Raw genomic sequence first — 14,373 nt, 5'->3', positions numbered from 1 at the left:
AGTCAATAAAAATTCTTATTTTAATACCTAATAACTTTATTTTAATTCTTATTAATTAATATAATATTAGTTGTGCTTATTTAAGATAAAAATACAGAATAACTTATTCTTAGTAACATCCTGTAGAGTTTAGCGTAATGTTTCCATCACCAAGTGTGGGAGCGGATATGCCGGGATTAAGTGGCGGTCAAACCGAACTGCTCTCAAAATAGTTGGTTAAAACAAACTGTTATTTTACAAGGGGGTTTGGATAATTTATTTATCGTTTAACGCAAGGTTGGTTAAGAAGGGGTCTACTGTAGAAGTATTTCGAAGTATATGATATTAATTGACTTAAAGGCAAGAGAAATATTTTTACAAAAATTTTTTTATTCTAGTTAGACTGTTAATTTCTAATCAACTACCGAGTAAATACATCCAATGTACATATTTAGATTGATATGGACAAGTGTCATTACAGAGCTAATCACTTTTTAATTTTAGACTTGTTGAAAGAATGTGTAATCTACATTCTAAACAAATTTAGCCTACTTCAAATTTTATTAACAAAATTAAAGTTGTTAATATTTTTGTTAAAATAGCATTTTTTACGTTGTTTATTAAATTAATTATGCTGCTATTAATATCAGCAAATAAGATCTTGTTGTGTTATTGTTCTCAAACTTTTTAATTCTCTTCATTAGTTTTACACATAACATTTATAGTCGTTACATTAGTTTTTAAACACTTTTTTTGTTGAAGAACAGTTGTTAACGGTTTGGTTTGTTACACGACCTTAAAAGTAACAAATGTGCTTTTAAGACAAAGTATTTTCTTTAAATGTCTTTGTTCCATGTATATTGTTTGGGAAAACTTGTGTTTTATCAATACAGTTTTATTCACACTAAACATATAGTATATTGTAAAATGTATTCTTGTGTTAAATAAATTGAAACTTTGTACTTTTTGTCTTATTTGTATAGTTTTTCTTTATACAAAGCACATGTTTTCCCTTATAATGTATATGGAATTACCTTGGTATGCACTAACTTACATCAGTGATGAATTTATGAAGCTATTCTTTACATTGCTTGACGAAATTTTACCTCTTGGTGATAAGATGAAGCTTATTTTTGGACATAACCATGTGCTTTGTTGAGAAAAATTATTATCCATTTCTCTCTCATTTATCTAAGTTAATTTTCTAGTGAGATTTTTCCACTAATTTTTATTTTTTGTTTGGGGTTATAATAGATGCACTACTAAGTTAAATATAGTATGTCCTTCTGACCCTCTTTTGTTAATAGTTAACAACTATAAATAGTAATAAACTTCTCTCATATTAAACAAATAATTGTAGATTTTAATTTTATATTTTAAAGACGAAAAACAAAACCATACGTCATAAGTACTTTATTGCATAAAACATTCCTTATTACAAAGGCAATGGTGAACAGATGCATGGTCAATCAATGAGTTATAAAAACTAAAAGTAAAAAGTTACAACAAAATACAACAAGAACAGCACAATTGAGAGAAAATTACCAATTCAAACAAGTTAGAAAAAAGACAAATTTAAATGAAGATCTTGAAGCAATATCAGAGAAAAAAACAATTAAAAATATTCTCTGTCATATTTTACATATATAACTGTACTGTCCAGAAAACAGCTGTTTTTAGTGCTCTAAATCGTCTGCAAAATCATCATTTTTGGGTAACGTCATTTGATTTAAAGAATCACTTAATAATACCATAGACAAATAGAATAAATATAGACCGCCAGCAGTGCTGCGGTTAGCATAGGTTCTGGCGAAAACCGCTAGGCGAGGAGCGCAGGAGCCGTATGCTTCCAGCAGACGCTGCAGCGGTGTGCGCCTGAACCTTCCCTTGACAGTCTATATTTATTCTATTTGTCTATGATAATACTATATTGAATAACTCACCTTGAATTTTTAGGTACAATCGATGTTAAGTTTTATCCACACAAAAATGGAATAAAGTTTTTCATCATACTTAGGAAAACATAGGTCATACTTAGGTTACATAGGAAAACAGCTGTTTTTAGTGCTCTAAATTGTCTGCAAAATCATCATTTTTGGGTAACTTTAGTAACTTCAAAATCAGAACAAACATATGGTACATTTTTTCTGTTCGTATTAGTTAGTTGTAAAATTGTATTAGTCATTATGGACAAAAACACAAGACACGTTGGAAAAGTCCAATTTAATAATAGTAACACAAAAATACATTATGGAAATGCTGCTAATCACACAATATTCAAAAGTTATGTTTGTAAACAGGAGACATGTAAACAATGATGACGACTTTGTTTAACCTCAAATTATGTGTTCTAATTTTGTAAAGATTAAAATGTTATTTCCACAGTATGATGAAAATAGTACGATTGCGTACCAAAAAGAGCCTCTTTCGCTCCTTGTGATGAAAACTACTATTGTTTTTGCGTAGGAAAAACCTTATGTTAGAATTTTCCTACCCCAGTATACCCCTAAATTCGCCTCAGATAAACAAGTATTTTCATTTTTAACATTCACCTCACTCAGTACAGCAAACCTTCATTAATACGAACATTACTAAATCCAGACAGCAGTTTATAGTATTTTCATGGAGCTAAGTCAGGAGAGTTCCGTTGAAAAAGGCAGTTTTGCCGGGTAGAATGGTGTAAGTAGCGTCTATCCCTGTGTGTGAGTGTAGTGGTTCTAACAAGGAAAGGGCTGAGGTAACCAATATACTTAGTTTGATGGTAATTAGTTTATGTTATTTAAGAAATGATTACAGACATTGTGATAAAAAATGTCCGTAATAATCTCTGAAATAACATAATCATGTTGTTACTACAGTGTGTATTACCTTTGACTGTTGATACAACCAGACATTCCATTCTCATGTTAAATTTGTCACTAGATTTTTAATAAAAACCGCCGTAGTTGATGTGAGATTGTGCTGATATAAATTACTAAATTCTATCAAATACGTTAAACTAATAGAATGACTTATTGTGAGCTATAGCAACTGTTATGACCCATCAACTTGGCCAGAAACAAAAGATAAGGTGTATAATAGAATTTCAGCTCACACAACTACATATTCTTTTTAATACAAAAATTGGTTATAGTTGGTCAACATAGATGGGATGTCTTCTTCAGTATCCAATAGTCAATGGTATCATATTTGATACATTCTGCTATTCAGATATTTTAAAACATCCGTAAACATTTATTTTACATTTGCACAGACACTATTCAATCAGTTTTTGTGAAAGGTGTCTTGTTATATAAGTTACACGCGATTCCGAAACTGTCCTAGTCCTGCCTTACTTCAATAATCAAGATAACAACTAGTACGGATTATTGAGAGGTTGCTGTACCCACAAACAAAATTTCAAATCACATCTCAAAATGTCTCGCCCAATCCACAGGGCTTTTGCTAAATTAAATAGTTTTTTTTACACATGAACTTATTTTACATGAATCTAGATTGATGACCAGCTGAAGTTTGTGTTGGAATCCTTACTCCAAAATTACTCCCCTCCTCATCGGATCTCCTCTATCCCCTCTCTTCCATATAAGGTAAACACTTTTAGTTGTAAAGTTTTTAGTTTTAGATCTCTGACTGATGATTTAAGTAGACATCTCATTTCCTTGTTATAACTTAAGTCAGTTTTAGTATAAATATGAACATTTAAATTGAGTGACCAATGGAGTGATGTCAGAACTAATTTCTGAGGAATACGACAACTTTTTTCTGTCACGTCAACTCTCATAGCAACAAAAAGGGGTTAAGTTCCATAGAGAACCTGCGATATATTATTGGATTAAATATATCGATTGTATATGGTTTGATATAATTGCCTTGATTTCAATTTTTTAATATACAAGTAAAATCATTGATAAAGTCGTTTCTTTTTATCCTTGGTTTCATCCTAAATTTGTACGATTAAAAATTACAGTAAAATACAGTTTCTAACCCTATGCGGTAAACCATATCAATAAGTTTTGGTTATTGTTTGTTTTGTTAACGTTCTTAAAATATATTTTGTTATTGATTGAATAACTTATTCATAAGTTAGTTTTGTTTATTAAACATCAATAAAAATGTGAATAGAACATAACTCAATTTGATGTTTACAATGGAAAGACATTTTGAAGGGATATATCGAACCAAATTACAATTGCTTTATACCAATATTTAACCGATGGCGATCTTAAAATATATCTTGTTATTGATTGAATAACTTATTCATAAGTTAGTTTTGTTTATTAAACATCAATAAAAATGTTAATAGAACATAACTCAATTTGATGTTTACAATGGAAAGACATTTTGAAGGGATATATCGAACCAAATTATAATTGCTTTATACCAATATTTAACCGATGGCGATAATATATCATAGGTTCTCTGCAAAACTGAACCCTCAAAAAGTAATAAAAAATATTTTAACATAGCATACACCTTAAGTAGTTCATTCAACTGGGTTTAATTTGAATAAAAGATGGGCTACATCTGGCCCATAAAGATGGGATGTCTACTTAAATATTAATAAATATGTTATAGCATTATAAAGAATTTTACCATACTCATCCTCAGTGAAATATTTAAGTTTGTACTGATCCGAACTTCTGTAACCCCGAAACCGGTAGCTGCTCACTAAAAAATTTAGAATCAAAGACGGAATTAGGTAATTTACTTATTAGGTAATTTGCGGAATTAGGTAATACCATTTTAATGTTCAAGAAAGAAGTGATCCTAGGCCAAAGAACATTAATATGAAGTACAGTTTTAGTCAATCATGAGCAGACGGTTATTTCTTTACAACTATTGAATTTAATTTTCTATCATGTCACAAGTACTAAAGTTCGGCCGCTTAGAAAACGACCTGCGCGCTAATGCTAAACCAATGCTGGAGGAGGTCGTTTTCTAAGCGGCCGACCTATACATTAGACTTCCCTGATATTAATCAAACAACCCAAAAAAAGAATGAAGAGACTCCCTTTTGTATGTTATAGCCTACTTTGGGACCTTAATTTTGTCAAGGTAAACAAAGTCTGATAATCAAAACTTGATGAAGTTAACAGTACCAAAACTGACACATACATTCTGCCATTAGCTTGTCAACAAACCTTGATGTAGTAATTCTAGTATGTGTAAGCTTTGATAAAGTAGAAAGTAGAATTTTAGACATTAGCGCATTCCGTGATTGTCATACACAACTACATTCATTTTACTAAAAATTGGCGATAACTTTGGAACCATAATTTGTACAGAATTGGGGATTGTAACATTTTGATAAGCTTAAAGGACCACAACATACTAAATTTGAATCAAAATTGTTTAAACCAAGTCATTTAATGGGAAAATCTCCAAATCGGTATTCCAAAAAGAGAAAAACATTCTTTGTGAGATACCCTAGGAATCGGGACCACAGGGTTAGTCTGTGGTAGTACACATCCACGCTCGCGCGCACACCCACATACAAAGACATCACTTCAACAACTTTTTGGGTTCTGGGTTATTATAGTTAATTTGCTTAGGTGGCTTAGATTAAATTGTTTGCCTGTTATTTTGTGGGTTGGACAACATTTGTACTCTGGTTATTGCATGCCATTCAATAAAATGGTTAAGAAAAATAATATTAGATTGTAGATCACCCGATTGTTCTCTGTAGTAATGCTAAAGGTTAGCAATAAAAGACAATTGTATTTATTACCTAGCCGAGTTGGAACACTAATTTAAATGGTACTTCTTAACTTTCTGAATATCTAATCAGAAATCCTACTTCTTCTTCCCTGTCCCAATATTTTATCTGAAACTCTACTTCCAGGGTGTCTTCAGTTCACGGAAAAGTTGCTGATTTTACCATCGGGCCACGAAAAACCGAGCCTAACTAAAATAAAGTTCCTCGAATCTATAATTTGTTTTTCAGCTTGCTGCAGGCAATGATTGAATTCATAATGCAGAATCACAGAGCCAACATATTTTGGGAGCAGGCAACCAGTTCAAATCGTCACAAAATATTGTATGCCTGACTATCTCATGTTAAAGTCACTGAATAGTATTGCCTTGTCAGCACCAAAGATTGTGCATTTTAAAGACTTCCCCCCCCCCCCCAAAGCCACTAATTCTACACTGTACTTCTTGCCTGTATGAATGAATATCCAATCATAAATTCTACTCCTTACCTGTATGAATATCTACTATGAAATTCTACTTCTTGATAGTCTGAATATTAAATCTGAATGAAAGGCTACTTCTTACCTGTCCGAATATCCAATGAAAATACTGCCTAAAATTCTACTTCTTACCAGTCGGAATATCCAACACCCTAAATATCACCCAGAATATCTAAACACAACCTGAAAGTCTATTTCTTACAAGTCCAAATATCGAGTTGAACAACTTCAAATTCTACAGTTTTCCTTCCTGAACATACAGTGTTTTAAACTACTGGAAATTCTACTTCTAGCTGCATATCCATCTGCGGTAATGGTAAATCTGCTACAACTAATTTAATAGGATTTTCTTGCCCTTATTTGCTATTAAAATCCATCTAATATTCAGCGGCACATTGTTGGCTTCATTACTTAACTACTCTAAATTTATTGTGAATTTAACATTGTTCCAGAATATACCAGAGAAAAAAAATACTACAAGGCCTCCTCCGGGATTTAAGGTAAACTCCCATTTTTCTTTTGCCCTTTTTGTGTTTTCTCCACCTTACTTGAATGAGAAAAATGTTGTTTGTGTCTTATTGACTTAGGTTTGATAACACAAACACTTGGAGTGATGTGATTTTGTTTCCTGCACAGTTTCCATTTTTGCAATGTTTGAGAGACACAATACTTTGTAGTTTGCAATGTTTCAATTTAACCTCTTTACGCTGTACAATTTCTGTAATTTCTTCTTGCTATGAGACGCATGGAATCATTATTATTATTGGTTGCATGTTTAGGCTACAAAAGGTAATTCGCTTGCAAAATTAAATTTTATCCTTTGCAAATGAATTGCCTTGGTAAGTTTAGTAACCTTTTACAACACTATCTAATACAATTTATCAGATTTATGTTTTACTAAATTGTGTAATAGTTTTTAACAATATTTTTACAATTCTAAAATTAGTAGTGATTTTGTTGGGCTTGTGCTATTATACCTCTCACTACATGCAAATATGGTCTTTTTAAGAAATTTTAGTAAATCTATTAGTGAATTGCTATTGTACATGCTTGTTCTGCAAGTTAGCATTGGGATTAATACTAAAAACATTGGTAATATTTTAGTGTTATGTGTGGATTTCTAATAAGACTGTATGTACAAAGGTGAATCCTTATAAAACTGCTCACTGTTGTATTTGTGCATTACATACAGTACTTTGTTTAAAGCTTAGCCACCCATTTGCTGAATTTAAAAACTTACTTCGCATGTGTGAAAATATAGACATCTTTACAGGGCTGGTTTAGAGTCTTGTACAATCCATCTTCTATAAATTTTTTTTTACTTAATATTTTACGATACAGATGTGTATTGTATCAATTGTATCCCAACCTTGGAAGTGTAACGGTAAATGTCGCTAACCCTTTATCTCCAAGGGGTTATTTAGTGATACATTAATTCCTATTTTACAAATGTTTCCCCTAAAACTAACATAAAAGCCTATACACACATAAAACAATGTTTTTGTAAACACTTATTAAAGATAAGAAAAAAATTCATTCGAGATGCAAAATCCACCACCTATTCAAATGGGTCTCCTCCAGCAAGCCTTTTAATAAATAGGTGAACTCATAAGTTCAATGTCAGACATGACCGATACGGGATTGAAACTTTTAAACTTTTGTCCTGGACAACGATTGATCAAACCTATGGTCTACTGCACAGGGGAGCAAGCTGGTCTAGTGGTAGTGTGCGGGGCTTCGGTCTTCTTGGTGTTGGGTTCAAATCCTGCCAATCACCGATGGATTTTATCCATGAGATATAATGGCCGCAATCCTCTATGTCCAGTCTGAAGTCATGTGTAAGAACAATCCCAAGCGAAGAGAGCTAAGGGGGAAATAGTAAAAAGTTGTCTACGCTCAAGCAATACTAATCAACCAAAAACCTTGTGCATTAATTAAATATAGCTTTCAGAAGATTTTTCATTTGTTGGAGTTGGAAGTTTGCTTACTCTTACGTCCCCGTGTACTCAACTACTCAATTATTGGTCCATATTAAAAAACAGAAATTTGCATTAATCATGTCACAATATCGTTATAGTTAAAACAAAAAGAACAATACAAATAATTTGAAATTCCTCTAAAATATCAAATAATAGCTATTTTAATAATAACTGAACCCATAAGCAACACATTCACTTGTACTGTAGCAACCTGTCTACAAGTTGTTTTTTTTTACTCTTGAACTTGCTCAAGTCTACCTCCAACTGAAGGGAGGGAAGAAGTAAAATAGAGGTTAGTGACCTTTGCAATATTACAAGTGAAAAATGGGGATTTTTTACACTCACACAATCACATCAGGTAAGCAAAAACTACTCCGTAAAATGCTGCATAGTCTGGACATCAGATTTTACTAATTTAGAAAGTTGTTAACAATGGAGAAAGATTCCTGGAGTTGTACGTATACTATATCAGCTATAAAGCTTAAAAGGCTCAATTCAAGTAGTTGTAATGCTTTAGAGTTGAACAAATGTAACAGAAGATGGGTTATAAGTGATTTTAAACCGGTTCGATAAAGAGAACTATTAATCAATTTAGTTGAATATTCTTTGAAACAAAATTACACACTCAAAAATAGTAAATAATGTTTTTTGTTGTAGCCTCTTCCTGGTACATGTCAAAAAGAAGAGCCTCAGAATATTGATATGCCATCGGTCACGGCTTCGTCTACTGACACTAGCCAAGACCAGTCCGCCACCATTATACAAGTGCACAACTACTACAGTTATTCTTATCCTTCCACGTTGGGTTTGCCAGCTGCTTACAATCAGCCACCACCGAACCCTTCCAATTTACCTTATGCAGGTCATCCGCTTTACCAATCAAATACCCATATTTTGCCGTACAACCAACGTATCCCTTCAACCAATCTTTACCCACAGTATCAACCTGTTCTGCCACAACAACCCTTACCTCTTACTTCTTATTTTGTACCAAATCAGATGGCATTTCAACCTTTAACTTACTTTGTGAATCAACCTGTCCGGCCTAGTTACCAGAATTTCCCTTCTAGTGCTAGCATTTGCCCACATTCTTCACCTTTCCCTACCTCTTCTTATCCCACGTCTAGTCCAGTCAACCCCAGTTCTTCGCCGATTGGCTCATCAGGACGTTCATCCTACTCGGGTGTTTCCGCTCCAACCACTGTTTCTGATTGGGTAAATAATCTGCCACCAGTGTTAACCAATGCCTCTGTGACCAAAGATGAGACTATTCTTCAACCAGTAACTCCACAACCGCCATCTAAAAGTGAGGTAAGATATTAAAAATTAAATAGTAACAAAAGTTTTTAAATTATCTTGTGTGTATCTGTGCCTGTTGCATTTTTTTTTTTTTTTTTTAAGGGATTGGACCAAACATTGGTCTTGTTAACGTCAACTTTTTGTTAAGTAGCATCATTAATTGATAGTCCAATGAAAAATTGGTACCTGGGTTCAGTTATAATCTTGCTTGGAAATCAAATCGAACAAGGGACCTTCAGATTTGAAGGCTAGTACTAAAACCACCCAGCAAGATAAGTTGTGTAGTGTGGCGTTACCTCTTGATTTTTAACATATTATTGGGGATATTTTCCGATACGGATTAGTTGAACACCAGTCTTATGACGTTTCAGGATCTGAAATCTAACTTCTTATCCAAGTGGGAAAGACCAAGGCAAGGTTAGTGCTCTAACTGGAAAACACAATAGCACAAGTTAGCAGTGTTGGGTTGTTTGTTTTTAGCACATTCAAATGAAATAAAAACCTAGATTGGTGATGTTATGATCAAGTGTTGATTGCCAGTGTTAGTTCACCTTTACTGTTTTTGTTTTGCCACTTTTCCCTTAACAACTGCATTTTTCCCATTGAAACGAGTTGTTGTTTTATGGTATTATTGTGTCTACACTGTGCAACGCAGAATTGCGGGTTATGATGATGTCTTTATGACCGCGGGGACATGTAAAGATATTGCCACTATCATGGGTAGGACAACAATACCATATTTTAATACTTAATGTTTAAGGTTTCATCAAAGATGTACGTTACATATCTTTTTTTTTAAGAAAAGGATGAAAAAATTATATCTAAGATATCTTATTTGTGTCTATTAAATCCTTCCACTTCAAATCTCATGTTATTTGCAATAGACCTACATCAAATTGAGTTTTACAAATCAAATTGTCTTCTATTATAAAAGCCTAATAGCAAATGAAAAGTGTGAAAATGTTTCATGGTAATAAATTCTATAACTATGTTTTTAGTGTGATTGAAATCTGTTGCTTCTGTACTTGTGTTGATTTCAGGTTCCCATCGTGAATGACATCCCTCGGCCTGCTACACCCCTGACTCCAGCTTCTGCAGAAGTCGCTAACATCTGCAAACACAGCAGGCCAACTTCTTCTGCATCTCAAGCCTCTGAGAAATATACCAAATTCAGCCCTCTTCACAAAACCAACTCTGAAGATAGAATATCATTTAAAAGTTCTATTGATAACATTCAAAAAGAGGAAGAAAAAATGTCATTTAAAAGTTTGAATAATACCACACTAAAAGAGGAAGGAAAAATGTCATTTAAAAGTTTGAACAATAATGCACAAAAAGAGGAAGATGAAATGTCATTTAAAAGTTTGATTGATAACGCACATAAAGAGATGGTCAAGCTAATGTCCAGATCCACTCCCTTGGAATCCAAACTCGAATCTCCTCAACATGAGATCATTTTGGATAATGAGGTGCAAGAAGCTTTCTCACTTCGTCCAAGCAGCCTTGAGCAGTTGTCTACGTGCGGCAGCCTTGTAAAGTCAGTGTATTCTCCTTCTTCGAAAGATGACTCGAGTGACGACTATGCTAGTGCTCCTGAAGAACTCGAAGAAGTCAATCACCCACTGGCTAGCTTAGTTTTGAATAATCATCCAGTCTTGACTGAGCAAGAATCAACTTTGACAGAGCAAGAATCAACTTTGACTGAAGAAGAGACAACTTTGACTGAACAGAATCCAACGACTGAGGAGCAACTGTTTCTGTATGAGCAACATCCATTGACTACGGAACTCCCAGTCTCCTCTGAACGATTACTGAATGAACAAAATGCATTACTTACTGAAGAGCAATCAGTATTTCCCAAGCAGAATCCAGTTGAGAAATATGAACCTTGTGATGACAGTTTTTGGGACAATCTAGATATAGATGATACGCCACTTACTGAAGCTCATCTTCCCTTTTATGATATTGAAGAACAGTTACAACTAATACTGGATAGAATAAACACACCTACAGATGAGTCTAGCATAAAGATTGAGTGCCCTGAAGTAGTAGAAAGCGTGAATGAACCAAGGAATGTGTCAGTTATGGAGTTTGAGTGCCCTGAAATAATAGAAAGTGTAAATGAACCAACAAATGAGTCAGTTATGGAGTTTGAAAACCCTAAAGTACTAGAAAGTATGAATCAACCACTAAATGTGTCAGTTAATGTGAAAAACGAGAGCCCTAAAAAATTAGATAGTACGAACACCCCACCAAAAGAGTCCGTTTTGGATAATGAAACCTCTAAAAGGTCGCCCTTGTTAAAGATCAGCCAAATTCCGATGAACTGGAAGGATGCTTTTGACCCGGATGCTTTAAGCATTTCAAGAAAGTAAGTTTACCGCAATTGTTTACTACTTTAATGCTATTTTTTTAGAGAAAACAATTGGTCAATCTTAAAAAAAAAAACGTAGGCCTTGATGAAAACACAAAGTATAGATCATGTCAATTGGAGTAATGAACAAGATTTGAACGTGCACAAGAACCGTAAGTCTACCACTGTGGTTTTTGTTATTTGTACTTTGTACAGGTCCCTACAAATAATTTCTGTTGGATTGAAATAGCACTAGCATTAAGTGGATCCCCAATGTTGTTTAAAGATTTTCCCCATTCCCTCTCACACACCAACCTAATTGACACAATCTATAACTTTGAAAAAAGTCAAATTTTTTGTTGTTTTCCTGCCAAATAAATTACTACTCTTTGGTGGTTCAAATTATCCGGGTGGTTCTATATTCGAACAATTGTAATATTATACTTTTTTTATTAAGGAAATTGACAGGAAAGCAGGCTTACCTTTAAATAAGTCCATAGAGACACATAACACATCACAAAATTAAAAGTAGAAATTTTCGTGGTCACTGACCACTTTTTCAACCACTGGAGATTGGAGAAATGGCAATGGCAGTTGCAATTTGAATCTATTACACCTTGTCAGGGTTGCCAACACAGATGAAGAGACTAAAAATTGTTTTTACTGTTGCATATGTATGAATGTGTTCACTTATTATGAATAATCCACTATATTTACACTGTTATATATTTACACATATGTACACACACATATTAAACATTTTTTTTATATACACTAGCCTGCTATGGAAGGTGAGGAATGGGGTTTATCTTAGATTAAGGTTTGGTGGGTTTCTAGAATGGGTGAACCATTGGTAGCTTAGTTCCCATCTTCTCAGTTCTGAGGGGTTGCAGTTTGGAGGCAGTTGTTTTATTATTTTTGAAGAGTAGCAGCTATTAAAATCAGATTTTGAGTGGGATGAGGCATGGTTGACTACTGGTTTGTCTTTATAATTATTTTTTACATCTTGACGATGACCGTTCATTCTGGTACGGAACTGGTTCTTTGTTAGGCCTATATACTGAGCTGGGCAGTTTTTACATTGAAGCTGATAAATTACATTGCTGGTGCTGCAGGTGTTGTGTCCTTGAATCTTGAAAACTTCATTTGTGGCGTTGCTGGAAAAACTTGTGGTGGGGGGGTTGATGGGACACGTTTTACATCTGGAAGTATTACATGGGAAAGAGCCGTTTGGGGGTTTGTTTCTGGTTGCTGTAATTGGATCCGGTATCTTAGGATGAACAAGAATCTTTTTGATGTTAGGTGGTTGGCGAAATGTGGTGGTTGGGGGGGTTTTCAGGAAATCCTTTGTGTGGGGGGAAGCTTGGAGAATTTTGAATCCATCATGGCTAATCCGTTTAGCCCAATCAAACAACCCTCCAACAAAGAAACTAAAACCACAGCAAAACCTAAACCTAATAACCGAATACCACCATGGCCTACAATCCCTCAACTCCATTCTAAAAGATGGATTCAAAATTCTCCAAGCTTCCCCCCACACAAAGGATTTCCTGAAAACCCCCCCAACCACCACATTTCGCCAACCACCTAACATCAAAAAGATTCTTGTTCATCCTAAGATACCGGATCCAATTACAGCAACCAGAAACAAACCCCCAAACGGCTCTTTCCCATGTAATACTTCCAGATGTAAAACGTGTCCCATCAACCCCCCCACCACAAGTTTTTCCAGCAACGCCACAAATGAAGTTTTCAAGATTCAAGGACACAACACCTGCAGCACCAGCAATGTAATTTATCAGCTTCAATGTAAAAACTGCCCAGCTCAGTATATAGGCCTAACAAAGAACCAGTTCCGTACCAGAATGAACGGTCATCGTCAAGATGTAAAAAATAATTATAAAGACAAACCAGTAGTCAACCATGCCTCATCCCACTCAAAATCTGATTTTAATAGCTGCTACTCTTCAAAAATAATAAAACAACTGCCTCCAAACTGCAACCCCTCAGAACTGAGAAGATGGGAACTAAGCTACCAATGGTTCACCCATTCTAGAAACCCACCAAACCTTAATCTAAGATAAACCCCATTCCTCACCTTCCATAGCAGGCTAGTGTATATAAAAAAAATGTTTATTATGTGTGTGTACATATGTGTAAATATAGAACAGTGTAAATATAGTGGATTATTCATAATAAGTGAACACATTCATACATATGCAACAGTAAAAACAATTTTTAGTCTCTTCATCTGTGTTGGCAACCCTGACAAGGTGTAATAGATTCAAATTGCAACTGCCATTGCCATTTCTCCAATCTCCAGTGGTTGAAAAAGTGGTCAGTGACCACGAAAATTTCTACTTTTAATTTTGTTATGTGTTATGTGTCTCTATGGACTTATTTAAAGGTAAGCCTGCTTTCCTGTCAATTTCCTTAATAATTCCTGGCAAATGCCCTATCTTTTTATAAGATAATATTATACTTTGGTTTTCTTGCAAGGATGTAATTATTTTTGTCTTCATGGTAAACCCTCCTATGGGACTGTAATTCTGTAATTTGTCTTTGACTTTTT

The 14,373-nt window shown here is 34.1% G+C and overlaps 1 protein-coding gene across 3 annotated transcripts in view; it reads left to right on the top strand.

Moving 5' to 3' along the window:
* LOC128991818 (uncharacterized) overlaps positions 1–14,373 on the top strand; it is a 39,535-nt gene that overhangs the window by 19,105 nt on the left and 6,057 nt on the right. The window contains exons 15-18 of one of the 3 annotated variants that reach the window (XM_054415017.1): positions 3,474–3,566; positions 6,623–6,670; positions 8,807–9,460; positions 10,489–11,819. In XM_054415017.1, the coding sequence (XP_054270992.1) occupies positions 3,474–3,566; positions 6,623–6,670; positions 8,807–9,460; positions 10,489–11,819 (2,126 nt within the window). The remainder of the gene's footprint in view (positions 1–3,473; positions 3,567–6,622; positions 6,671–8,806; positions 9,461–10,488; positions 11,820–14,373) is intronic. The other 2 variants (XM_054415018.1, XM_054415019.1) reach the window with 2 other exon arrangements.

This window comes from Macrosteles quadrilineatus, unplaced genomic scaffold, assembly GCF_028750875.1.
Source record: "Macrosteles quadrilineatus isolate MER2022 unplaced genomic scaffold, UCM_ALF_1.0 Scaffold_4__1_contigs__length_99947679, whole genome shotgun sequence".
In the NCBI taxonomy this organism is placed as follows: domain Eukaryota; kingdom Metazoa; phylum Arthropoda; class Insecta; order Hemiptera; family Cicadellidae; genus Macrosteles; species Macrosteles quadrilineatus.
The sequence above is the reverse complement of the archived record's forward strand: the minus strand, read 5'-3'. Positions and strand labels throughout refer to the sequence as shown.